This window comes from Drosophila gunungcola, chromosome 3R (assembly GCF_025200985.1).
Source record: "Drosophila gunungcola strain Sukarami chromosome 3R, Dgunungcola_SK_2, whole genome shotgun sequence".
Classification (NCBI taxonomy): domain Eukaryota; kingdom Metazoa; phylum Arthropoda; class Insecta; order Diptera; family Drosophilidae; genus Drosophila; species Drosophila gunungcola.
This window is the reverse complement of record NC_069139.1, coordinates 10090312-10112820: the sequence shown is the minus strand read 5'-3', so window position 1 is coordinate 10112820 and position 22509 is coordinate 10090312. Positions and strand designations below refer to the sequence as shown.

Genomic DNA, 22509 nt, shown 5'->3' with positions numbered 1-22509 from the left:
AGTTTTGTTACGCAAATCATAATTTGTGTCCCGTCAACATTCACTTTTATGCTTTGACTAATCTGTGCAACGAGTGTTTTGCATTCAATGGATTTTAGCAACTTATTCGCTATGCATAAAATATGCAAAGTGCCGCAATAGTAGGCACCCATTAATCACAGGTCGGATTCCATTTCCATTTGAATTTGTTACTTTTTTTTTTTGCTACTTTCGTCCTAATGCATTTGGGTCTATTAATTAATTTTGGTTTCCCATTACAAACGGAAATTTATTGTATATTTCTCTGACAGATCTTGCATCTTTAATGCCCACACATAAACAAAATTTCGGATTCATTTCGCTGATTTTTCATGGCTCACGAAATTGGCGTGAGAAAGTGGGAAACCTGTTTTTTGGTTTCGACCAGATAACAGCCGTTAGAAATGTGGGCTAACTTATCATACGTTGGCCAGTTCGCCCTTGGCTGGTTGCCTATGATTTGTGGGCAGAATTCCCCCCAGCTAATGAGATGCACTCTGTTGAATGCACACGATATCGTAATATGTCTCAAGTGGGTGAGTGGATAAGTTGAAATTGGAAAGGAAATATCTCCGATTTGATATTGCAGTATACATTCACCACATAATAAAAGGCCTGCCAATTAGCCCTATAAGGCCTATATCTAAACTCATTCCGTATGCAACTGTTTCGCGTTTGTTATGACAACTAATTTCCGCTGGATGTCGGGCACAGCCAATTGACAAGGTAGGTATACTTTCGATTTTATCGGGTGATTTACCTTCACTTCTTCAGTTCGAAAACCGATACCAATTCCAAGTCCAAATATACGAGCATTTTGTCTCAATTTGGCACATTTAGAGCTGACAATATATCGCCCAATATTTACGCCCCATCGAAATGGACACAAAGACCTAGACCTTGGGCCAGAGCCCAAGACAGATGCGAAATACACTAGTCCCCGAATATACAATTTTCAATTTCCATTTGATAGCTCAAGCTTCGGACAATAAACAAATTGGAGACAATGGGACCTAAGACAAAAGTGCATTTTAAGTCGGGCTTGTAACCTCGTCGCCTATATTCGTCATCGTTATTTACATATTGGTCTGTGCCGCTCAACTGATCTGCAAAAACTTTTGTATTAATTTAAACGAGGCTTTGATTGTTTACTTGGCAGCCAAAGCAACGCTGCTTGAACATCTTAATAATATTAATATTTGCAATGCCTGAAGAATAAAAGCGAAATATTTTTTATTTGATAGTTTGATAGTTTGTTTGTGAGTTGGATTCTTCAGTTTTTGGTGAAATAATTTGTATTCAATATATAATTTCATAGAAATTAAGTTATTCGTTCCATGCCTTTTGCTAAGATAGATTACTTTTGATAACCAAAATTAAAAATATTTATATCAGTCTGTGTATTGAGCACATGATTCTATACATATTATTATCATGTTTTAAAACAATTGTTGAACACTATAAATCTGCCTTTATTTAAAAATACACTTCCCCTGTCTAAAATGTAAATTAAATATATAGTTTCTATGTGTCAAAGTGATTACAGATCCACTAACTTGTTAACAACGATGGCAGGTTTATTCCCGTATGTGTATCACCCATTGTTGGGTTTTCCTCTCGCTCGACTTTTGTGGAACCCCTTGTAAAGTTAACACAAAAGACCACTTGCCACCCAACCAGATGATGGGTCCAAACCAACCTCTTCGCCAAGCATAACAAATGTTTTATGACCCCCCGACTGTTGCAACTGTTTTGGCTGCTGTTTCACGATTTGTTTCCGATTATAAACAAGTTGTGACGGCGGATCGGTATAAAAAGCCCGGTGCCCGGTTGACCCATCATCACAGCACCAAGACACTCGGACAGCGAGGTAGCATCCGGTTGAAGACAGCTAACCAGCAGAGAGACACCCACCCAAGCGACAGCATGAAGATATTTGTGGTGCGTTCGACTGGGTTTTGGATACGGATTGCCCCCAAAATGGATAACCGAGGATTATAATAATTATCTCTTCTTCTTGCAGACGGTACTCGTGGGGGCCATGTGCTTGGGCCTCGGCCAGGCTGACATCAGTTTGACCCAGCCGGGCTACAACTACCGCCTCCAGCAGCACCAGCAACAGCAACAGCAGCAGCCGCCGGTGGTGGTGGCCCACCTGCTGAACCAGCAGCTCCAGCAGCAGCAGCAACAGCAGCAGCTCCAGCCGCAGCAGTCCTCGCACCCGGTGCTGCCGCCCCTGCCACTGCCCTATCTGCCACCTGGTGGCCAGTTCCAGTCCCAGTCGCAGTCCCATCCTGCCCCCCGTCCCACCACCGGATCGTTCCCCATGCCCACCAACTTTCCCGTCAACTTCCAGACCGCTCCCATCCAGCAGCAGCAGCGCAGGGCTCGTCCGCGAGTGAGGATCCCCAAGCGACCCATCGTCACCAAGAACTTCTTCATCCACTCGGCGCCGGAGGAGTCCGAGGACGAGGTGCAGGACGAGCTGAACCAACTGGCCCAGCAGCCGCGCAACCACTACAACGTGCTGTTCGTCAAGACCCCGGCCCAGACGAACCGGGCAGCCGCTCTCAATCTGGCCAAGACGCTCAAGCAGGAGAAGACCGTGGTCTATGTGCTGGCCAAGAAGACGACCGCCTCCGATCTGCAGGATGCCATTGCCGAGACGCCGCAGCACATCAACAAGCCGGAGGTGTTCTTCATCAAGTACCGCACGCCCGAGGAGGCCCTGAATGCCCAGCGGCAGATCCAGTCGCAGTACGACACCCTGGGAGGCAGTTCCACCATCACGGACGAGGGTGTGGCCCCCATCACGTCGGTGGTTGGCTCCCTGGATCCCCCCGAGGAGGAGGAGGAGGTGGAGCAGCCGCTGCAGCAGCCGTCCGAGGGGCACTTTGTGGAGAACAGTGGTGGAAATGGAAATGGCAACGGAGGACCCATCATCGGCAATCACTATCTGCCCGCGAACCAGTTCTAAGTATTCTTCATTGCTCGCCACATCAGATCTAGTTAGCTGTCATCAATGCCCATAGTTTTAACTTTTAAGTGAATGCCAATTGTTACCTAACTCCGTATTAAAATACATTCGTTAAAGAAAGAGGTTGAATGCATTTTTTTAAAAGGCTTATTTGGTGAACTACATGTTTTTTACTGAATATCAGATTTAAGTCCGACTTTGTCCATATTTAAAGATTTAGTTTATTTAGATCTACAAAATGTTTTTTTGGAACCAAAACAAATCTACATATATAGCGATGAAAATCAAAGTGAAAAATGTTGATACGTATCTTTACTTGATTTAAAGATAAGTTTTAAAATACAAACACCTTAAAAGTTAAAATTTTCTTTTACATTTTTTAACCGAACTAAAAAATAATGTACTAAATATATTGATATTCGTAAATCAAGGCAAACTAATTTGTGAAAAAATATACATCAGTGACATTCCAATAATAATCTCTGCCTAAATTTATTAATTTAAATTAAAAATATTCACACTTTGCATTTTGGCTCAGGTGGTTTCTCTGGCGGCTCTGAGCACTCAAGAACAAGCTTCATTTCCATAAAGGACTTCTCGAGCATCTTGGCAAACTTCCAGGGATCTGTGACCTGACAATGGCGCCAAGCAGATATGGCCAAAATGATGTCACATTCACGTGGACTGTAGCAGCAGGCATATCCATCGTCCGTGGCCGGTCCATAGCCCATGAAAGCATCATTTTTGGAGGCTACCTGTGAGGTTGACAGGCGAAAGTGACTGGACTTGACATAGCCTGGTGATTCGAAGAACTCTGGAACGGGCAGGCAGTTCTCCAGAGCCATCAACTTCAGTCCGAGCAGGTGACGATCGACTCCTCGACCTTGAAGAGCCAGCTTCGCGTACATCTGATGGCAAATTACAGCCTCCCGCAATTTTTCGACCCTCTCCTCTGCTGAGACGGCCAAATCCTGCATGGCGATGCAAAAATCCAGGGATTCATTGGAACATGACCTTATAGTCTCAGTTCGTCCGCCATCGAAAATGCGCAAATGAGCCGACTCGTATTGAGCAGCTGGCACAGAGTGCATTTTAAAGAAGGCCAGCTGCAAGGCCATCTGAATGTAGCTATCCGGTCCCAGTTTCTGTTTCTTAATAAAATCCCTGCCATAGCCGTCGAACCGGAGGACCTTCATTTGCACATTCCTGACAAGTTTATCAATGTTTCCCTGGGCAATGATCAGCCACTGCTCCACACATTTACTGAGTGGACAGAACTGTATTTTCTTGGCGGGAGTAACATCCTCCGATCCGCACTCCCCATAGCCAGGATCCTCCTGCATCTTCTTTACCACATAGTCCATCATCATGGCGATGGGTTGGCCCTCGGCTGGGGAGTGCTCATAGGTAAACCCAACATTGCCATTCGGATTGACCACCAACTGAATCGTTTTGTCCATCCAGCGGTTGGCACTGTTGCATCTACTGCCCTTTCCATGGATCAGTGAGAGAATTAGCTCCTCGTCCTCTTGACCTTCCTTTGGAGTGGTGCACTTGTCCAATGAGACAGTGAACAGGGCACCCTGAATTGTCTCAAGGGCTCTCCGATTACGAGGACTATCCGCCAGATGTTCGTAGGCCTCGGCCCAGTTGTCTCTCGAGTCGGTGGTCAAAATACCATAGGGAACCCCCAATTTGGTCTCCTTCCTCATGATCTCCTCCAACTGACCGGCTAGACATGGGGCCACAATGAGTTTTCCCTCCCTATCATATATTTGCAATTGGTAAAAATGATTCTTGTAGATAATGACCACATAATCGGAGCATGGCTTGTAGACCATCTCGTCTGTCATCCGTTTTGGTATCCGACTTGTGCCGAATACCTTGCCAAACTGACTGTTGTCCAGCTCGTTCTTGCCCATTTTAACAATTGGAATTTTGTTGGCATGCACCAGGTCATTGAACTCACCCAAACCGAAGATAACTCTGGCCGTGTAGCCGATAAAATCGTGTGCACTTTTAAAGTTTTGTCTGGGGAATGTCATGCCTGGACTCACAAAGACGGTGACTGGTGATCGAAATTGTAAGTAGGCGACTTTAAGCCATCGCGGGGCCAACCAGTTCTTCTCCTTACTACCAACTTCTTCCAAGAGCTTTTGCAATTCAGGTCCTTGCTTCTTCATAAAATTAGCAGTGATTTTCTTCTGCTCCTTGAGCTCCTGTTCTGTTAAAAGTGGTTCAACAGTGGTCATAAAGCGTTTCATCGTTTCTTCCAGCGGCAAAACATGATATGGCAGTAGATTTGGCTGCTTCGAGTTCGCATTTTCGCTGGTCGAACTGTAGCTGGCTGTTAGCAGTTTTTTGGCCAGAGCATTTCGACTCCGTTGCCTAAACGAGCTCTTTGTCAAGTTCAATAGAATGTGTCCAGTGCTGGGGCACTTCATCTCGCCGTCTTGAGGACTTCCTTAAAAGAGGCAACACCAAACTTGCGGCTCCAATTTATAAAAATGAAAATCACGAAATTTGTTAATAAACCAACATTGTTACAGTAAATTTCCAGTGTGTTTTGATCAACAATTTAATGAATTATGAATCTAAAAAGCAGAGACATTTGTTGTTTCCTGCATTAGGAGTGATTGAACAAAGATTTTATTTTATTTATTAGGAGAAAGGAAAGTCAAAATGGCAAATACAAGTTTTTTAATTAACTTAAAACGTTGTTAAGCGAAATTACTTTAATAGCATAGATTTAGTATTAATTTTCGGCAGTGATCATCTCCTCCTGATTGTCATCGATGCTGTCCGTTTTAGAGAGACTCAGGTGAGTGCGTATAAAGTCATGATAGTAGGCAATGGAAGCATGTGCATCTGGAACGGGTCATTAATTATTTTTAGTATTAAGCTAAACCCATTCTAAATCACTCTCACCTGGATAACCTTTGGCACAAGGCAGTCCCCAATTGACCAGAGCCACCAGCTTGCCATTGTGCACCAGTGGACCGCCGGAATCGCCGTGGCAGGCTCCGCGTCCCTTGTCGTTGAAGGTGCAAACATGGCCAATGTCCACCCGAGTGCTATTGTCGTGGGCCGCTCGACACTGCTCGAAGGGGACATATTTCACCTCCAGACTTTGGAGGCGGGTGGGCACATCTCCGCCCAGGGAAAGGGTTCCCCAGCCGGTTAGAAGGAGTCGGGATTCGGGCACCAATGCCTCATGGTCCAGTTCCACAAGTTTGGTGGCATTGTCGAACACAATCGACTCGTTCAGATGCAGCAAGGCTATGTCATTGCGATATTTGCGAGGCGCATAGTTGCTATGCTCGACTATCCGATCGGGATAATAGTACTTGGAGCTATTCTGCCGCAGATCCTGGGTGCCTGTGAGGACTCGAAAATCTCCCGCTTGTCTGCCTCTGGTACAGTGAGCCGCCGTTATAATCCACCGCTCATCGATGATCGCACCACCGCAGGAATGGGCACCACTTGCCAATCCTTGCAGGGAAATCTGGTAGGGTGCCACGCCCTCGGCAGCCTCCTCGCCGCCCACAATGCGACTATGGGTATACTGCGGAGGATAAAGAACCTGACTGGTGGCAAAAGAGCTGCACAGGATTAGCGTTAGTAGGATCAAGAACATAATGTCAGCTTGATTTTTGAACAACTGAACTTGTTTGCCTTCTGGGAAAGTTTTTTATAGGTAAATGAGGTCTTACAATTAGCAATCCAGTCACGTCTCGCAGTCTTTATCATATCTGGTTAGAAAAGCCCAGCTGAGTTTTGTATGAAACCCTTCAAACTAAGTAGTCACTTGCGAAACCACAAGGTAAGCCGCTGATAGCTGAAGTTTTTGTAGCCATCAAATAAACATTTACATAATTGGGAAATTAACTCAGTTGATTATGAGTGGTTTTAACGTAAGTAGACCACTTGTGGGTTCTGCTAGTAAAAGCTATGTTAACAAAACCTTGTATATATTTTTTTTAGTTTTATTATCTAGTTTCCATCACTATTTATTAAGAACGACTTTAAGTACATAAGCTTTTATTTAAGTTAAGAAATCTACCAAATAAATAACACATGTTAAGCTTTTGAAACAAAAGTTCATATATTTGATCCAAAAGATAAAAAAACCATTAATTGTCTCTAGAAATTTATTGTCTCCAGTGCTGTAATAATTCTTAGTAATTTTATAAAAACTATTTCAGTAATACATGGTTATTGCTATAACCAATCATAGTTGTGCTTCTTATCTTCATATTAAGTAATTCCTGAGCAAATATAGTAATCAATACTTTTTGATATTCCACTTCTTCCGAACTGGCGCTTGTTTATTTGTTGACTCATTTCTCCAAACTAAATGTTTTGATTGATCGTAGGAATGACTGATGGGTGGAATTATCTGGGCCGTTTTAAGTGGGGATTTTATTTAAAAGAGTCTTAAAGACTACAAATACTTCTCTTGAAGTATAGAAAACAAGACATATTAGCAGGTTAAGTTAAAAGTGAAGCGCAATTGCTTATTTATTTGTTCATAAATAATTTTGGGGCTCGATATCTGAGTGATAAAATTTACGGGCTAATTTGATCATTTGGCCAGTGCCATAAAATGGCAGCACCTATGCTGTTTTTGTTCGTTTTTGGCTTTTGCCCCCCTCGGGTGACTCTGGGACCTTTAGCAGGCGGTGCCCGCAGCGGTCATCATCTGCTCGATCCAGTCGCGGTAGTAGGCCACCGAACCGAAGACATCCGGATAGCCGATGGCGCACGCCTCGCCCCAGTTGACCACGCCGACGAGGGTCTGGTTGGCGTCCACCAGAGGACCACCGGAGTCACCGTGGCAGGATCCCTCACCCTCCTGGGTGTAGGTGCAGACGTGTCCTTCGCTCAGCCAGTTAGCATTGCGCACCCGCGTCGCGCAGTTGTCGTGCTCGATGTAGTTCAGCTCGATCTTCTGCAGCCGGGTGGCATACCTGCCCCAGGTCTTGGTGCTGCCCCAGCCAGTCAGGGTCAGCTTGTCACCCACCTTGGGCAGACTGCCCTTGGTGGCCAGTCGGATGGGTTGGGTCAGTGAATCATAGACTATCGGCTTGGCCGTATGGATAAGGGCAATGTCGTTGTGATAGGCCGGCTTGTCGTGACCGCAGTGGATCTTGGCACCATCCACCATATACTCCGCTCCGGGCTTCGTGTAGTCCGAGGTGCCGGTGACCACCTTCAGGTACTGGGTGGGCCACTCCATGCAGTGGGCGGCGGTGAGGATCCATTCGGGCGCAATGATACTGCCACCGCAGACATGCTCGCCAAAGGTGTTCATGATGGACACCTGGTAGGGGGCAAATCCAGTGGGGGAATCGATGCCTCCAATCACCCGAGTCTCGGGCTTCACATGGCCCAAGTGATGGTTCAACTGAGGACGACGGTGGATTTTTATGTTCTTCGCCGAGCACTGCGACAGAACCACCAAAACACTAATCAGTACCAGCCACTTCATGTTGGTAAAGGTATCCTCTTTTTATTTCAAATTAAATTCAATAGTATCTTTTTTAAGTGTTGCGTTGTCTTCAACTTCCGTAAACGGTTTGCCCACTTTTCGGCACTCGTATCGCTTTTATAGTCCCGTGGTCTGTGCAAATTGTGCTTATCATGCCGAGAGTTTCTTTTAAATAAGTTTTGCGATAAAGGGGCTCAGTTCGGGAGAAGCTTCGGCAATGACATTACCATAGCCAATATACAGTTCCTGATAGGGGGAATTCGACGGTCAGTTGGACTGTGAGTGATAGACAACTAGCACACGACCATAGTAAGATTACTCATACGCAACGGTGGCGGACTTCGGACGTAGCTCGTACTAGGGAGATCTTCAGACGAGTTTCCTTGATAGGGCCGTAATCGAATGGAAGTTTACTCAAATTTCAGCTGCAATAATTGCGAAATGATTGAAGGCCCCTTAGAGATACAGAAGCTGGCATACCCTTAGGGTAAACAAGTTCTATGGAAACATTTAGCTTTATACAATAGATAGGGCAACCGCAAACGGAATTAATCGGCGTATTAAAATATAATTCAGATAAAAGAACTTTAGAACCACAACTATTTGTATTTTGAAGTTTATCAAAGTGTGTTAAAATAAACACCCCATTTTATTTGGTATTGTTGTATAAGTGAGTGAATACTCAACGCTTTCTTTAGAGTATTATATTATTTCTGAAAAACCAAGAACATTTATGGCTTCAATGAAATTTGAACAACTCACTTATCACTCAGAATTACAAAAGCGTGTAGACGTCTGGTCTAGGGATTATCAAGATTTTAAATTAATCATTTTCCAATTTAATTTTTATATAGTGGACTTTGGACATTGACATAATTTAGGGGAGTTACATCTTTGATAAATTTTAAGCTAATTTAACTGTTACTTAAAGATGCACCACAAATTTAAGGGTTTCGCTGTCCAAAGAAAACTAAAGATAAGGTTCCTTTGAATGTGTTTGTCACCATGACTGATTTAGAAAGTCGGACCACAATTTTCAAACAGCTTTATTACTTAATAGCGCAACCGTTGATCGTGGATATAATCCAGCTGTAGTAGTAGCTAATGCGCGCAAAGACATCGGGGAATCCGTAGGCGCAGGGCACGCCCCAGTTGCCCACTCCCACCAGGCGACCCCGGCTGTCGACGAGGGGTCCTCCGGCATCGCCATGACAGGCTCCGGCGCCCACCTTTCCCACGGCACAGAGATGACCCCAGTCCAGGTCTCCAGTGCCGCCGTACGTGGCATTGCACTTCGCCGGCGTCACATAGGTCAGGTCCAGTTGGCGCAGCTCCCAGGCGAAGTCACTGCCGATCTCCGTGCTGCCCCATCCGTACATGGTCAGTGTCTCACCCTCCGTCAAATCCTCCAGCGGAGCAATGGTGATGTTCTGCGTCACCTCGTCGTAGGCGAACAGCGTTTCTGTCTTGAGCAAGGCGATGTCATTGTGGTACATCGGCTCGTCGAAGTTGCAGTGCATCACGATCTCCTCCACGGCATACCACCACCCCGCTCCTCCCCAGTCGTTGTAGGTGGTGGTCACCACCCTCACGTTGTTCTTTCGCAGTCCAGCCACGCAACTGGCCGCAGTGGCCACCCACTGGTCGTGGATAATGACGCCGCCACAAACGTGGTTACTAAAAACCGTTTAATTATTGTTAAAAGAAATTTAATTTATGTTCATTAGTGAACAGTTTTTAAAGTAATAAATCAAATGGAACTATGAACGGTTGAATTATGGTTAAAAAAAGAAATGTGCTTGTGGTACTTTAAATTAAATAAAAAGATTTCAAGTAATAAATCAAATGGCACTAAAAACTGTCCTACTATAATTAAAAGAAATAGGAATTATGGAAACATTAAATAAATAAATAAAATTGTACAAATATAATGGTAATGTTGAAAAATAAAATTCTTCATGGCAATCTAAAATGTTGCAAAACATTTAAATAACTAAAGAAATTATAGATTTGGGCTTTTAATTTTAAAAAATTTGTTTGTTAACTCAATATAATTTATTTAATTATTTCTCTAATCAAATAAGTTATTCATTAGTTGAAATGTTTAACCTTTGAGTTTAACTTTAAAATAAAATTTAAGTATTCCTGTGCACGGAAAGATTATTTTATAGACTTAACTATAAAAATATCCTAAAATTGACTTCACTATTGTATCGCTTTGGTTGAATTAAGTTTAATACCCAAAAACATTTTGAATCGAGACTTGATAGGGAGCCGCTAGGACATCGGACACATCTCCTCCAACGATTCGGGAGCTGAACTTCTTCGCGGAAGTGGAAATATCAGAGGTTAGTTCGCGATGGCGAAGACTCGCTTCCGAAAAGGATATCGCCAGCAGGACGAGAACGAGCAGAGACACCGCCCTGATTTTGCAAGACATCTTGGACGAGCAGCTGAAGTTGGACTAATTGCAAAGGAGTGCAGCTGGAAGGCAACTAACCTCCGATAAACGATATTCAGTATACGATATTAGATAGCTGGCGTGATATTAATGAGCTGCCACAAAGGTTGTACAATCTTAATCATGGTCAGCACGAGCAAAAACCAAGAACTCTCCCTCGTAAAAATCCCATAACTTTTATTGAATCAGCAACACAAATCATGTCTACACTGAGGACAAAATTGAATGACAACATTAATTAATTCTGTAGGCGCTATTTTTTTGTTTTTTCTTTTCAAATATCTAATCAAACTTGTCTGAAAAGTTATTCAACTAGTTTTGTTTAATAAATATTTTTCAAGTAATTATAAATATATTTTACAGGTTTTTCTTAAGCAAACTAAGCTTTTTTGTATAGCAAATCTGAATTTTATATTTGTAAGTTATATATGTAAGAGTTTTTAACAAACTACGTAAGTCTAAGTTTTTTTTTTTTTCAAAACGAAAACAGGTTTTCAAATCGGAAAAGTTGTACAAGTTCTGGGACACTGATAATGATTTCAGCATTGATTGAAAATAGTATCCATACTCATACTTTAAGCCACACACTGCTAATTTTCTATAATCGCAATGGTTAACTTTACTTGATCTTTCATTTCAAGATACGTAGTTTAGGAAACCCTTCCTATATTGTGACTCAAGCATTTAAATTTTCCGGGCGAAAACGTTTTCTAAGCGCAAGAGAACTTTTAAAACCCACAATCGTCATAGTTCAATATTTAATACATATTAAGAAAATCAATTGCCAATAAATCATATACAATCTTATTAAAAAATGTATTTCCAATCAAAAATCGAAATTTCCTCAGTGCACAGATAAGAGCTGGCCAATGTCTAGGCGATCGTACACCCGTTCATGGTGGTGCGGATCCAATCGTGGTAGAAGGCGGCCCGCGCATACACATCCTAATGGAAATAGGGGGTAATAAATACAAGTACTACTCGACATGGGTGATCGGGTACTCACCGGATAGCCACGTCCGCAGGGCACGCCCCAATTGCCGATGCCCACCAGGCGCTGCTGCCCGTCGATGAGTGGTCCGCCGGAGTCGCCGTGACAGGCGCCCTTGCCCTCGTCCATTTGGACGCACACATGGCCCAGATCCACGTCATCGACGTTCTGCAGAGTCTGGCGGCACTTGTCCACCGGCAGATAGGTGCCCGAGGCCTCCTGCAGGTACCGACCGTAGGTGCCCATGGCCTCCGAACTGCCCCAGCCCGCAAAGGTCAGCTTATCGCCCTCCTGCAACTCATCGATGTCCGCCAGAGTTATGTTCTTGGTCAACTCGTTGTACTCGATGTCTTCGGACAGGTGCAGCAGGGCTATGTCGTTGTGGTACAGCGGCTGGTCGAAGTTGCAGTGCACGTGTATCTGGTCCACACTGTAGTACGGGGCGTACAGGTCCCACCAGTCCGAGGTGCCGGTGACCACGAGCAGATTGCGGGGTCTCAATCCCGCCACGCAATTGGCAGCCGTGAGTATGAATCGCTTGTCGATGATGATGCCGCCGCACAGGTGATACGAGTAGACATTCTGGATGGTTACGATCCAGGGCCAACTGCCCTCGGCGGCAGTGGAACCTCCGGACACGCGACCTTGCGCTCCAGGAGCCACCTCCTCCCTGTTCCGGTGCCTATTCATATTGGCCACGCCCGGAAGCGGTTCCCCTCGCATCCGCATGGCCACGGTGGACTCCTGGAGATGGAGGATGATGCCGATCAGGCAGAGAAGCCAACTATATCCACTCATCGTATATGGTATATTCACGGTACAATCGAAACTAAAACCCCTCGAGCGGACCACCTTAAAATTACGCCTCATAAGGCGCATCTTATCGCCAAGTTATTTGGATAATAGGCAATTTATGGATCTGGACGGAGGCGATAAGTGGCATTCATAGTGCCTTGCGGCCGTGGGCATTGTGAGCTGGCCAGCAAGTTGGCCCGGTGCATTTATAGAGCGCCGAGATTTGCCAACTCACACAAGTCCAAGTCGGTTTACGGGTTCGCCTTCAATTGGACGTTCCGCCGTTACCGATTGGGTTTTATCCTTAAAGCCGTAAAGATACCTCTGGGAGCTATAAAGATTGCTGTCCAGTGGTCAGTGGTCAGCACCAAAAACGATGGGGAAAAAAACCCGAATGGGTTTTTATGGGAATCCATATAAAAATGCCCAGTTGGGTCATACAATTTACCATTGCTGGTCATTAATTCATCGTCTCCGGAGTCTTTGTGATGGCTGTCCGTTTGTCTCTGATTTGGCTGCTTCTCCTGCTGTTGGGCACTACCATTGACGTCACGCGCGGCAAGCGTTTGGATCGAGGTCGTAAACCGAGGTCCGACAACCGAATTGTGGGTGGCCAGCAGGCGGATGACGGGGTGGCCCCTTATCAGGTGTCCATTCAGACCACCTGGAAAACGCACATCTGCAGCGGCGTCATCCTTGACGACAAATGGATCCTGACGGCCGGCCACTGTGCACTGGACTTTAGCATCGAGGATCTACGGATTATAGTGGGCACCAACGATCGCCTGGAACCGGGTCAGACTCTGTTTCCGGATGAGGCTCTGGTGCACTGTTTATACGACATTCCCTATATGTACAACAACGATATAGCCCTGATTCATGTCAACGAGTCGATTGTCTTCAATGATCGCACCCAGGTCGTTGAGCTGAGCAGGGAACAGCCGCCGGCGGGATCAGTGGTCACCCTGACGGGTTGGGGTGCTCCGGAGAGCAGTTTTCCCACGGTGCAGCACTTGCAGACCATCAACCTGACCGTAATCGGTCACGAGGATTGCCGCCAGAGATGGGACTACCACAATGGCGTCGACATCGGTCACATCTGCACATTCACGCGGGATGGCGAGGGTGCCTGCTCCGGCGACTCTGGAGGTCCGCTCATGTGGGAGGGCAAACTGGTGGGCCTGGTCAACTGGGGACGAGCCTGCGGCGTTGGCATGCCAGATATGTAAGACTAGGCCTTGGAAACCCCATCTCCGATCTTAGGTGATCTAGTTTATTTCCCCTCAAGGTACGCCAACACTGTTTACTACCAGGATTGGATCCGGAGGACTCCCACTGGATGCAAGAATCGTGTTAACTAGTTGAAGTCAAAGGAGTTTAAAGGCGCTTAAGCAGTATTACCATTATTTTGTGAAATCTATTTATTGATCAAAACAACGTTGATGGCATATTCCTTTTCTAATGTGGTCATTAGCTGCTTTAAGATGGGCAATCAATGCTTTTATGGATCTGTTTGCCAACACATTATGGCATCAGATAATGATTAGCTTGCCGGGGCTGTCCAAATTTAAACGGGAAATGATTTAGACCCATAGACAAATACTTTAACTTAATTTAGTATTTGCATCTCAATGACTCTCGTGAGTCGTGAATTAATCATTTGCATACCCATGTAAAGGGTTCTATAATTTAAAGAGTCAAAATAGATGCTCAATTTTGAAGATATCTGGGTGAATTTTTATTTACCCATTTACCCATTTATTTATCAAAACAAAAATTTTATAACTTCGCTATTTAATTTTTGTAATTGCTGCGGTTCTATTTAAAAAATTCTGCTTGCCGAAGTTTGCTTTTCTTTAGGTTTAAGTCAAAATTAAACATTTTTTAGAACTAGGCAAAAATAACACTATAAGTCTGAAAAATTGATCAAAATGGGAAAACATGAAGATTAAAATGCCGATAGACTTTTTAAAATAGAAGTTTCTCTTATTTACGGTCCCTGCTTAGAGTTTAATCGGAACACACAATTTTATTAAATTATTAGTACTATTTTTTATAACGTCCAATGACTGACTAAGTCTCATTTTTTAAGGTTTTTATTAGCATATTGGCATTTATTTGTCCCCGTTTATAAAAACGTTACTTTAGAAAAAAAAAGGTGAATCGAAAGAGTTGCAGCGCCAGCTTTTGATAAGATCCCTAGTGCCAATTTCCAGGGAGTGACCATTGGCACTGACATTTCCTCCGCTGGCGTTGCTCACATTTATTTCCCTGTCACAAAATCATAATCAGTGTGCGTCTATATCTTTTTACGACACCAGACTTTATGGCTTCGATACAACTCGCTGGAACATCGATTCCGATTTACGATAAAACCTCAAGACTTACGATATAACGCCTATTTGTCCGAGTATAAAAGCAAAATCACGACCCATATGCAGGTTTAATTGTCCGATCAAGCAGCTGCAATAATGGTTCGACTTCGTCCATCTGCCACCACGATCCTTGTGATCCTGCTGGTCTGGAGTGGCTACACTCCCAGCACAGCCATTCGCCTGGCGCAGCTCAGTGACCAGCAGCTGGAATGGATTTCGCAGTCGCGAGGAGGAGCCAACTTCCAGAACCGCGTGATCGACGGCCAGGATGCGGAATTGGGCGAGGCCAAGTACCAGATATCGCTGCAGGGCATGTACGGCGGTCACATATGCGGCGGATGCATCATCGACGAGCGCCACATCCTGACGGCGGCCCACTGCGTCTACGGGTACAGTCCCACGTACCTGCGCGTGGTCACGGGCACTATCCGCTGGGCCCAGCCGGATGCCATGTACTTCGTGGAGGAGCACTGGATACACTGCAACTACAACAGTCCCTCGTATTACAACGACATTGCCCTGATCCGACTGAACGACACGATCAAGTTCAATGAGTACACCCAACCGGCCGAGCTGCCCACTGCTCCGCTGGCCAATGGCACGGAGCTGCTCCTCACGGGCTGGGGCTCCACGGTCCTCTGGGGCGACACCCCCGATGTCCTGCAAAAGGCGTACCTCACCCACGTGGACTACCCCACTTGCCAGGAGATAAACAACCGGGATCCGCTGAACGGACCCTGCCACGTCTGCACCCTGACGAACGGCGGACAGGGCGCTTGCCACGGCGACTCCGGCGGTCCGCTGACCTGGAAGGGCATCCTCTACGGACTGGTCAACTGGGGCTACCCCTGCGCCGTCGGTGTTCCGGACAGCCATGCCAACGTCTACTACTACCGGGATTGGATCACGGGTATGATATCGGGGCGCTGCAGCACCTGCCACTGCTACGCCAGCAACTATCCCAGTCGGTGATTGAAACGGAATGCTTTTCATCGAGTAAGTTGATTGGTCAAGACAATATTTTACTATGCCCTAGGTAAGGAAACAACTTAACTAATTTCGCAATAACTAACTTAAACTAAAGTGTACCAGTTATTGTCAAAATAAAGGTTATGAGCCAACTATGTGATAAAATATTTCGATTAAATTGGTTATTTTAGTTATGGGCAGACAAGGCAATGTTAAGTGCTTAACAAGTTTTAAGAGAAATTCAATTTAATTAGTTTAACAATAACTAGCATATATTTATCAAGAAACCAATAAGTTCTTGTCTTTGAATAAGGGTTTAAGAAGTTTAGATTCCTTTATGACTTGTTATATAAAAAGTCAATATTGGTGTAATATTAAACTTTCCCTCTAAACTTAATATTTGTCTTATTTTTAACTTGTGTAATCAACTTGGTTAAAACATACCTGTTACACAATTCCCCTTAAGAGCTGTCCATTTATTATATTACAACATCACAAATTTTCCTGACTTTTGACTCCCTTTCCAATATTATTTTTATGAAAAATATTTCGTTTTTTTTTAAATAATAAATCAGTTATAAATGATTTAGTTAAATAAATGTATGTTTAATGTATAAATATTCTCAATTGCTTAATGGTACACTTGACAAAATTGTTTTTTTTTTAAGCTACCTTGCTGACACCCTTCCCCTTATCCTTGGCCGCCCTATCTGAAAGCCGCTTAATCTAAAACTCTTTTTACATAGGGCTTAAGTTTTTCTTTATTCTCCTCTGTTTAATACATAAAGTTTTGATAAACATTAGCTCAATTTCAATTTGCTACTAGTACTTCTAGTAGTAGCACTTGTCGTTGCCGCTGATTTTGCTGCGAATCCAGTCCAGGTAGTAGTACACATTGGCCTGCACATCGGGGAATCCGACCCCACAAGGTCGTCCCCAGTTGACCACGCCCACCAGCCGGCCATCGCTGACCAGCGGACCGCCGGAATCGCCATGGCAGGAGCCCTCGCCCTCCCGCGAAAAGGTGCAGATGTGGCCCACGCCCATGCTGCTGGTCTGGTTGAAGATGTCGTAGCACTCCTTCAGCGGCACAAATCCCAAGCTCAACTTGTACAGGTCCTCCACGGAGCCACCGTAGGGCTCGTGGGCACCCCAACCCGTGAGGACGATCTCGTCGCCGGAACGCACGGGTCTAATGGGCAGTGCGATGGGCTGGGTCAGCTCATCGAAGGTGATGTTCCGGGTGAGCTTCACCAGGGCGATGTCGTTGTGCATATAGGGCTGATCGTACATGCAGTGCATGTGGATCTCAGCCGTGTGGTAAACGGCACCCGGCTCTGCCCATTTGTTGGTGCCCGTGACAACGTTGACCAGCTCAGGAATAAGCTTTTCCACACAGTGTCCGGCGGTTATGACCCACTGTTCGTTCAGAATGGCCCCACCGCAGTTGTGCGAACCCACAATGGGCTGCAGCGAGACCTGGTACGGGGCAAATCCGACCTCCGCTAGCTCGCCGCCCTTGATTCTGCTCGATGGCGCCGTGGCATAGGGTCCCACCACTCGCTTCGCCTGGCTGGGATGCGGGGGCTGCAGCAGCAGCAGCAGCAGCAGGAGGAGCAAAATACTGGGGCAGAGCAGCTGCATCTCGAGCGTTTGGAAACGTACTGAACACTAAAAGCCGCCTCCATCGCTATCAAAAATTTATTCATTAGCCAACTCTTATCGGGGCTATTTTATCGAGGCCTTATAAACGGGTCTGCTTTATGGACATCGATAGCCGCAGAATACGGAACCTTTAGGCCTGGTTAGAGCCGAAGCCAGTGCACTTAGCATTGCCACTCATGACATCGCGTATCCAACTGCGATAGAAATACACACTGGCATGGACGTCCTGCAATGAGGGTGATATTTGAAGTTTTGGGCTTACAAGTTAAGTGATTTGTTACCACAATCATTGAACTTTTAGCACACTCTTTTCTTCTTATTTTAATTTAGCTTGACTTAACTTTTACACGACAGCAAGAGGTGAAGAGCATTCAAATATTTTCCCTATTATTTTTATATAAGTCTACTACAATATCAATGTAATCAAAAAGGAATTTCTCAAAAAAATAAAACAGAAAGTCATATTTTCATGGTTTTATCTTATCTTTCACTGTTCTAAGGAAGTTGTTAAAATATGATTATTTTAAACGAGTTTAGTACGAAGGTTGTCTGGTATGACTTCATTGCTTAGGACACTAATATACTTAGATCCAATTTTGTCGCAAACTCGAAATCGAGAATAAGATATCCAAATAGAACGTATAAAACTTAAATGGCTAGTAATTATTTTAAAATGAGTTTACTGCTAAAAATACTGTTTTAAAACTCGAGAACGATAATTACAATAGATGTCGATCGCACAAGACTCGAATGGCTGGAAATTCCTTATCACTCACCGGAACTCCAGTGGCGCAGGGCCATCCCCAGTTGACCAGTCCCACGAGGTAGCCATTGCTGATCAGGGGTCCGCCGGAGTCTCCGTGGCAGGCACCCTCTCCCTGTCGCGAGAAGGTGCAGATGTGGCCCACATCGCAGTCCTCGTCGCCGCTGAGCAAGATCTTGCACTCCCGATGCGGCACGAACTGGAGGTACAGAACCTGCAGATCGATGGGACTGGCGCCCCAGAGGACCGTGGATCCCCAGCCGGTGAGGATGACTTCGTCACCCGGTTGCATGGGAACCAAAGGCAGTGGAATCGGCTGGGTGCGTTCGTTCCACACAATCGGCTCAATCAATTGCAGCAGGGCGATGTCATTGTGCATCTCGGGAGTATCGTAGTTGCAGTGGATGTGGATGGCTTCCAGCAAATATCTGCCTCCGGGTTGGTCATACTTATTGGTGCCCGTGACGACCACAAGCCATTGGATGTCGGCGTTGACCACGCAATGGGCTGCCGTCAGGACCCATCGCTCGGAAATGATGGCACCGCCACAGGAATGGGCGCCGGAGATGCCTTGCAGCGATATTTGATACGGGGCAAAGCCCTCGTCAGCCACCTGGCCCCCAACGATCCGCTGATCCCTGAAAGACCCTCCTTCGGATGAGTTTCCTTTAATGCGAATGGCTGAAATGGAAGAGAATCCTTCGAGTACCAATAAAATGAGCATAACCACTGCTGACATCTTGGTTCTGGTCCCAGTCGGCTAATGAAGTTTGCAACTATAGCCCGGCAATGCCTTTTCTGACCATTTATCGGAATCAGATAAAAAAAATCAGTTTATGGCCCGATTGGTAGAACCTTTGGTCAGGCCGTTTTGCCTTTACGATGGCTCTATCAAAATCGCAGAGTGTAAACTCAAACTAGCTCAGTCTGCGATTGCATTTCAGCCATGGCGTTTGCCTGGTTCCCTCTTTACGTTTTCCTTTTTGGTTCACTTTTTGGCGACCTCCTGGCTCAGGAGCACTTCATAGTGGGCGGTCAGAATGCCGCCGAAGGGGATGCTCCGTACCAGGTGTCGCTGCAAACGCTGGTGGGCAGTCACCTGTGCGGTGGCGCCATCATCTCGGACCGCTGGATACTCACGGCGGGTCACTGTGTCAAAGGGTATCCAGCCAGCCGGCTACAAGTGGCCAGTGGAACAGTGCGGTATGCGCAACCAGGCGCTCTGTATTATCCGGAAGCCATCTACCTGCACTGCAACTACGACAGTCCCAAGTACCACAATGACATTGGGCTGCTGAAAGTAAACGAGACCATTGGCTTTGATGCCCTAACGCAGGCTGTGCAGCTTCCGACTTCCCCACTTTCCCCACAAGGCACATCGGAGCTGATCTTCACCGGCTGGGGTGCCCAGTCGGCGGCGGGCAGTTTGCCCGCCCAATTGCAGCGCGTCCAGCAGCAACATCTCAGCAGACAGGCCTGCAGATCCCTGCTCTCCGGCTACGAGGATCTGGAACTGGGTCCCGGCCACATCTGCGCCTATCGGCAGGCCAACATTGGCGCCTGCCACGGCGACTCCGGAGGTCCTTTGGTCCACCGAGGCACCACCCTGGTCGGCATACTCAACTTCTTCGTTCCGTGTGCTCAAGGCGTGCCGGATCTATTTACGGATGTCATGTACTACCACGACTGGATGCGGCAAACGATCAGTGGCAACGGCAAGTGTGCGCAGGTCAATCACCAGACAATAATTGGCTAAATAAATACGCTTAAAAAATCTCAAAAAAACGTGGATGATAAACAAAAGGGGACCCTAACTTCGATAACGAGGGGTTTCTATACCCTTGCAGAATGCTTAAAACCCGATACAACTAGGGAACAAAAGGTAGTTTTGTTTTGACAATATCTAAATTGTATTTCTAGTTAACAATAGACAGCAGAACTTGAGTAAGCCGACTCAACTGTCTGCTGGACTTTCGCAAGTGTAGGAAGAGTAATTTATTATGATCTACAAATTCTTCGAGATCTATCAATTGTTTTTAAATTTTAAAAATTTGTTATTATGGCTTGAAAACATAAACTGTCAATCTAAAATAAAGGCTGCACATTTGTCTGAAAATGGCCCTGTCAAACATTTCTAGGAAAAAGTACACCGATTCATGCGTACTTTCCCCAACTGCCTAATATTATATACACTTGCGAAAATTCTAAAATATCCTACTACCAGCTAAACCCCAGTTCGTAAAATGATTGAACGCATATTGACTGCGGATAATTTGAATGCTCCAGGAGGCCAATTGAATTCTTGGCCACGGGCCAGCAGGCTGTGCAGACAGACAGCCGGAATGTCCGACTGATTCATCTTCGCGCCGCTTTCTCATTTCTGAGAGATTTCTGACTTATGCCGGAGACAGGGAAGTGTCGCACTGGCCACACGTGTCGCGGTGCTCTAATTGAAAGCAGGTAGACCCAAAAGACCCAGACAGCCGTGGTTTAGTCATGTGTCCAGTTAGGAGATAGATGTCGACAGAAATCGCTCACGGCGCATGGATATTCTGAAAATATTTCTTTCGGCGCTCGCCATTCAGCTAGGGAAAACCAAAAAAAAAAAAAAAACAACAAGCAGAACCAAAACACTCAGTTGTGGGTTGTGTCTTGGCATTTTCGAAAAGATTTTCAGTTGCTGCATTGACTTGGACGTGTGCGGTGCGGATTTTGAATTTTCTTTTGGAATACGCGGCGTATACGCAATCCGTAAACTATATGTAGGCGCGTGTGTCGCTCATATTTCTATATATACACGAATATATAGCAAGTGAAATTTCGCAACTAGTGCATAATCGTGGGTTCAATTGTCTGAAAGCAAGTGAAAATGCCAAAGTATGTTAAATAATGTCTCTAATAAAGGCAAATGCGGGATAAAATATCTACGACATATCTACAAAGAGTGATGAATAATACGGCCAAAAGTGTACGGCCGGCCAACTATACATTTTAAATAAATATATGCAAGAAATATAATAGATTCCGAATATTTCATGTTATGTGAATTTCTGGTTGAAATATTGCGTACAAGGCGTTGCCATTTTGTGATATATTCGGCCGATGAAAGCCCTCTTTGCTGGATGCCAGCAAAAGAGCCATTAAATGTTTAGCTGTGAGAACGTAAAGTGCATTTATCTGTCGGGCGCCAGATGTTAACCCCGCCTGCGATCTTTATTTAGCCACGATCGCATGCTCTGGCTCACCTGTGGAACTTTCGGGGCATACCTAATGGGAAATTGAGCAACTAGTTTTTCCAAATGATTTATTCTAGTAGGTTGACAGATTTTCGGTGACTTCAATAGAAAAAGTATAATTTCTGGGCGCCCTTAATTTGTTTGCCGCAGGGTCCTTGGATCTTGTCGTCACATAGAGGTGACAGGTCAATGGGTGCAGCTGTGGTAGCATCCGTCCAAGCCCAATTGCTGGGATCTTGGTCAGAATACCAAGAGGAAGTTGTGGTGTCTTGGGCGAGAACACAGGCTGCCAGGGCACACAGGAGCACAATGATGGTTAAGAACTTCATCTCTGTAGATTTAAATACAAACTGATACATCGTATATACATTTTTGTCAATTTTATATGTTCTATCTTGTTTGATTTTGATTGTTAGACAAATTTCTACAATAAAACAGTTGGACATATGGTTTATTTTTAAAGTAAACAGTGTCATTACTCTTCCAAATATTTAATTTGTTTATACGATTTCCAAATTAGGGAACGGATGTGAATTTAATGTGTGTATTTATTTTAGAAGTTTGAAAAGTTGGAACCACCTTTGTAAAGTTTACCCACAATATTCTTTGTGTCCCGCTGAGCCTTTGTTAATTGTATTCAATTAGTAGTCGGCGTAAAATATGTAAGTGGCAGAGGCAGAACTAGGAATACAAAAAAAAAAAGCTTTGGCACGAGTAATTACTTGTTGGCAACGAGGCGTATGCGTAACATAAAAAATTAACAGCCGA

The 22509-nt window shown here is 45.1% G+C and overlaps 11 protein-coding genes across 11 annotated transcripts; 4 read left to right on the top strand and 7 right to left on the bottom strand.

The window, feature by feature from the left end:
- Window positions 1-1801: 1801 nt before the first annotated feature.
- LOC128252279 (mediator of RNA polymerase II transcription subunit 15) lies at window positions 1802-3109 on the top strand. The gene is made up of 2 exons (XM_052979896.1): window positions 1802-1959; window positions 2042-3109. Exons 1-2 carry the CDS (start codon window positions 1945-1947, stop codon window positions 2993-2995), a joined length of 969 nt encoding a protein of 322 aa, XP_052835856.1. The 5' UTR covers window positions 1802-1944; the 3' UTR covers window positions 2996-3109.
- Window positions 3110-3462: 353 nt separating this feature from the next.
- On the bottom strand, window positions 3463-5582 carry LOC128252275 (carnitine O-acetyltransferase). Its single transcript, XM_052979888.1, has one exon. It carries the CDS (start codon window positions 5437-5439, stop codon window positions 3511-3513), a length of 1929 nt encoding a protein of 642 aa, XP_052835848.1. The 5' UTR covers window positions 5440-5582; the 3' UTR covers window positions 3463-3510.
- A 141-nt stretch (window positions 5583-5723) lies between these two features.
- Window positions 5724-6637, bottom strand: LOC128252286 (chymotrypsin-2). Its single transcript, XM_052979904.1, has 2 exons — window positions 5924-6637; window positions 5724-5863 (listed from the first exon to the last, which is right to left on the bottom strand). Exons 1-2 carry the CDS (start codon window positions 6630-6632, stop codon window positions 5751-5753), a joined length of 822 nt encoding a protein of 273 aa, XP_052835864.1. The 5' UTR covers window positions 6633-6637; the 3' UTR covers window positions 5724-5750.
- Window positions 6638-7486: 849 nt separating this feature from the next.
- LOC128252288 (chymotrypsin-1) lies at window positions 7487-8570 on the bottom strand. The gene has a single exon (XM_052979906.1). The coding sequence runs from the start codon at window positions 8484-8486 to the stop codon at window positions 7668-7670; it is 819 nt and encodes a 272-aa protein (XP_052835866.1). The 5' UTR covers window positions 8487-8570; the 3' UTR covers window positions 7487-7667.
- A 947-nt stretch (window positions 8571-9517) lies between these two features.
- LOC128252285 (chymotrypsin-2) lies at window positions 9518-10960 on the bottom strand. The gene is made up of 2 exons (XM_052979903.1): window positions 10727-10960; window positions 9518-10163 (listed from the first exon to the last, which is right to left on the bottom strand). Exons 1-2 carry the CDS (start codon window positions 10924-10926, stop codon window positions 9536-9538), a joined length of 828 nt encoding a protein of 275 aa, XP_052835863.1. The 5' UTR covers window positions 10927-10960; the 3' UTR covers window positions 9518-9535.
- A 728-nt stretch (window positions 10961-11688) lies between these two features.
- LOC128252281 (chymotrypsin-2) lies at window positions 11689-12865 on the bottom strand. Its single transcript, XM_052979898.1, has 2 exons — window positions 11954-12865; window positions 11689-11892 (listed from the first exon to the last, which is right to left on the bottom strand). Exons 1-2 carry the CDS (start codon window positions 12815-12817, stop codon window positions 11821-11823), a joined length of 936 nt encoding a protein of 311 aa, XP_052835858.1. The 5' UTR covers window positions 12818-12865; the 3' UTR covers window positions 11689-11820.
- Window positions 12866-13155: 290 nt separating this feature from the next.
- On the top strand, window positions 13156-14333 carry LOC128252291 (chymotrypsin-1). The gene is made up of 2 exons (XM_052979910.1): window positions 13156-13958; window positions 14022-14333. Exons 1-2 carry the CDS (start codon window positions 13222-13224, stop codon window positions 14092-14094), a joined length of 810 nt encoding a protein of 269 aa, XP_052835870.1. The 5' UTR covers window positions 13156-13221; the 3' UTR covers window positions 14095-14333.
- A 621-nt stretch (window positions 14334-14954) lies between these two features.
- On the top strand, window positions 14955-16255 carry LOC128252282 (chymotrypsin-1). Its single transcript, XM_052979900.1, has one exon. It carries the CDS (start codon window positions 15205-15207, stop codon window positions 16078-16080), a length of 876 nt encoding a protein of 291 aa, XP_052835860.1. The 5' UTR covers window positions 14955-15204; the 3' UTR covers window positions 16081-16255.
- A 565-nt stretch (window positions 16256-16820) lies between these two features.
- On the bottom strand, window positions 16821-17752 carry LOC128252289 (chymotrypsin-1). Its single transcript, XM_052979907.1, has one exon. It carries the CDS (start codon window positions 17719-17721, stop codon window positions 16909-16911), a length of 813 nt encoding a protein of 270 aa, XP_052835867.1. The 5' UTR covers window positions 17722-17752; the 3' UTR covers window positions 16821-16908.
- Window positions 17753-17764: 12 nt separating this feature from the next.
- LOC128252287 (chymotrypsin-2) lies at window positions 17765-19249 on the bottom strand. The gene is made up of 2 exons (XM_052979905.1): window positions 18519-19249; window positions 17765-17968 (listed from the first exon to the last, which is right to left on the bottom strand). The coding sequence occupies exons 1-2, from the start codon at window positions 19242-19244 to the stop codon at window positions 17873-17875; spliced, it is 822 nt and encodes a 273-aa protein (XP_052835865.1). The 5' UTR covers window positions 19245-19249; the 3' UTR covers window positions 17765-17872.
- A 194-nt stretch (window positions 19250-19443) lies between these two features.
- On the top strand, window positions 19444-20488 carry LOC128252293 (chymotrypsin-2). Its single transcript, XM_052979911.1, has one exon. The coding sequence runs from the start codon at window positions 19452-19454 to the stop codon at window positions 20259-20261; it is 810 nt and encodes a 269-aa protein (XP_052835871.1). The 5' UTR covers window positions 19444-19451; the 3' UTR covers window positions 20262-20488.
- Window positions 20489-22509: the final 2021 nt, after the last annotated feature.

Coding starts and splice junctions, on each gene's coding strand:
- LOC128252275 (XM_052979888.1), bottom strand. CDS start 5,439: ATGAAGTGCCCCAGCACTGGACACATTCTATTGAACTTGACAAAGAGC.
- LOC128252286 (XM_052979904.1), bottom strand. CDS start 6,632: ATGTTCTTGATCCTACTAACGCTAATCCTGTGCAGCTCTTTTGCCACC. Junction 5,864..5,923: donor TTGTGCCAAAGGTTATCCAG/GTGAGAGTGATT, acceptor GACCCGTTCCAG/ATGCACATGCTTCCATTGCC.
- LOC128252288 (XM_052979906.1), bottom strand. CDS start 8,486: ATGAAGTGGCTGGTACTGATTAGTGTTTTGGTGGTTCTGTCGCAGTGC.
- LOC128252285 (XM_052979903.1), bottom strand. CDS start 10,926: ATGTCTTGCAAAATCAGGGCGGTGTCTCTGCTCGTTCTCGTCCTGCTG. Junction 10,164..10,726: donor TCGATTCAAAATGTTTTTGG/GTATTAAACTTA, acceptor AACGGTTTTTAG/TAACCACGTTTGTGGCGGCG.
- LOC128252281 (XM_052979898.1), bottom strand. CDS start 12,817: ATGCGCCTTATGAGGCGTAATTTTAAGGTGGTCCGCTCGAGGGGTTTT. Junction 11,893..11,953: donor CCTGCGGACGTGGCTATCCG/GTGAGTACCCGA, acceptor TATTTCCATTAG/GATGTGTATGCGCGGGCCGC.
- LOC128252291 (XM_052979910.1), top strand. CDS start 13,222: ATGGCTGTCCGTTTGTCTCTGATTTGGCTGCTTCTCCTGCTGTTGGGC. Junction 13,959..14,021: donor GGCGTTGGCATGCCAGATAT/GTAAGACTAGGC, acceptor TTTCCCCTCAAG/GTACGCCAACACTGTTTACT.
- LOC128252282 (XM_052979900.1), top strand. CDS start 15,205: ATGGTTCGACTTCGTCCATCTGCCACCACGATCCTTGTGATCCTGCTG.
- LOC128252289 (XM_052979907.1), bottom strand. CDS start 17,721: ATGCAGCTGCTCTGCCCCAGTATTTTGCTCCTCCTGCTGCTGCTGCTG.
- LOC128252287 (XM_052979905.1), bottom strand. CDS start 19,244: ATGTCAGCAGTGGTTATGCTCATTTTATTGGTACTCGAAGGATTCTCT. Junction 17,969..18,518: donor CCTGCGCCACTGGAGTTCCG/GTGAGTGATAAG, acceptor CCCTCATTGCAG/GACGTCCATGCCAGTGTGTA.
- LOC128252293 (XM_052979911.1), top strand. CDS start 19,452: ATGGCGTTTGCCTGGTTCCCTCTTTACGTTTTCCTTTTTGGTTCACTT.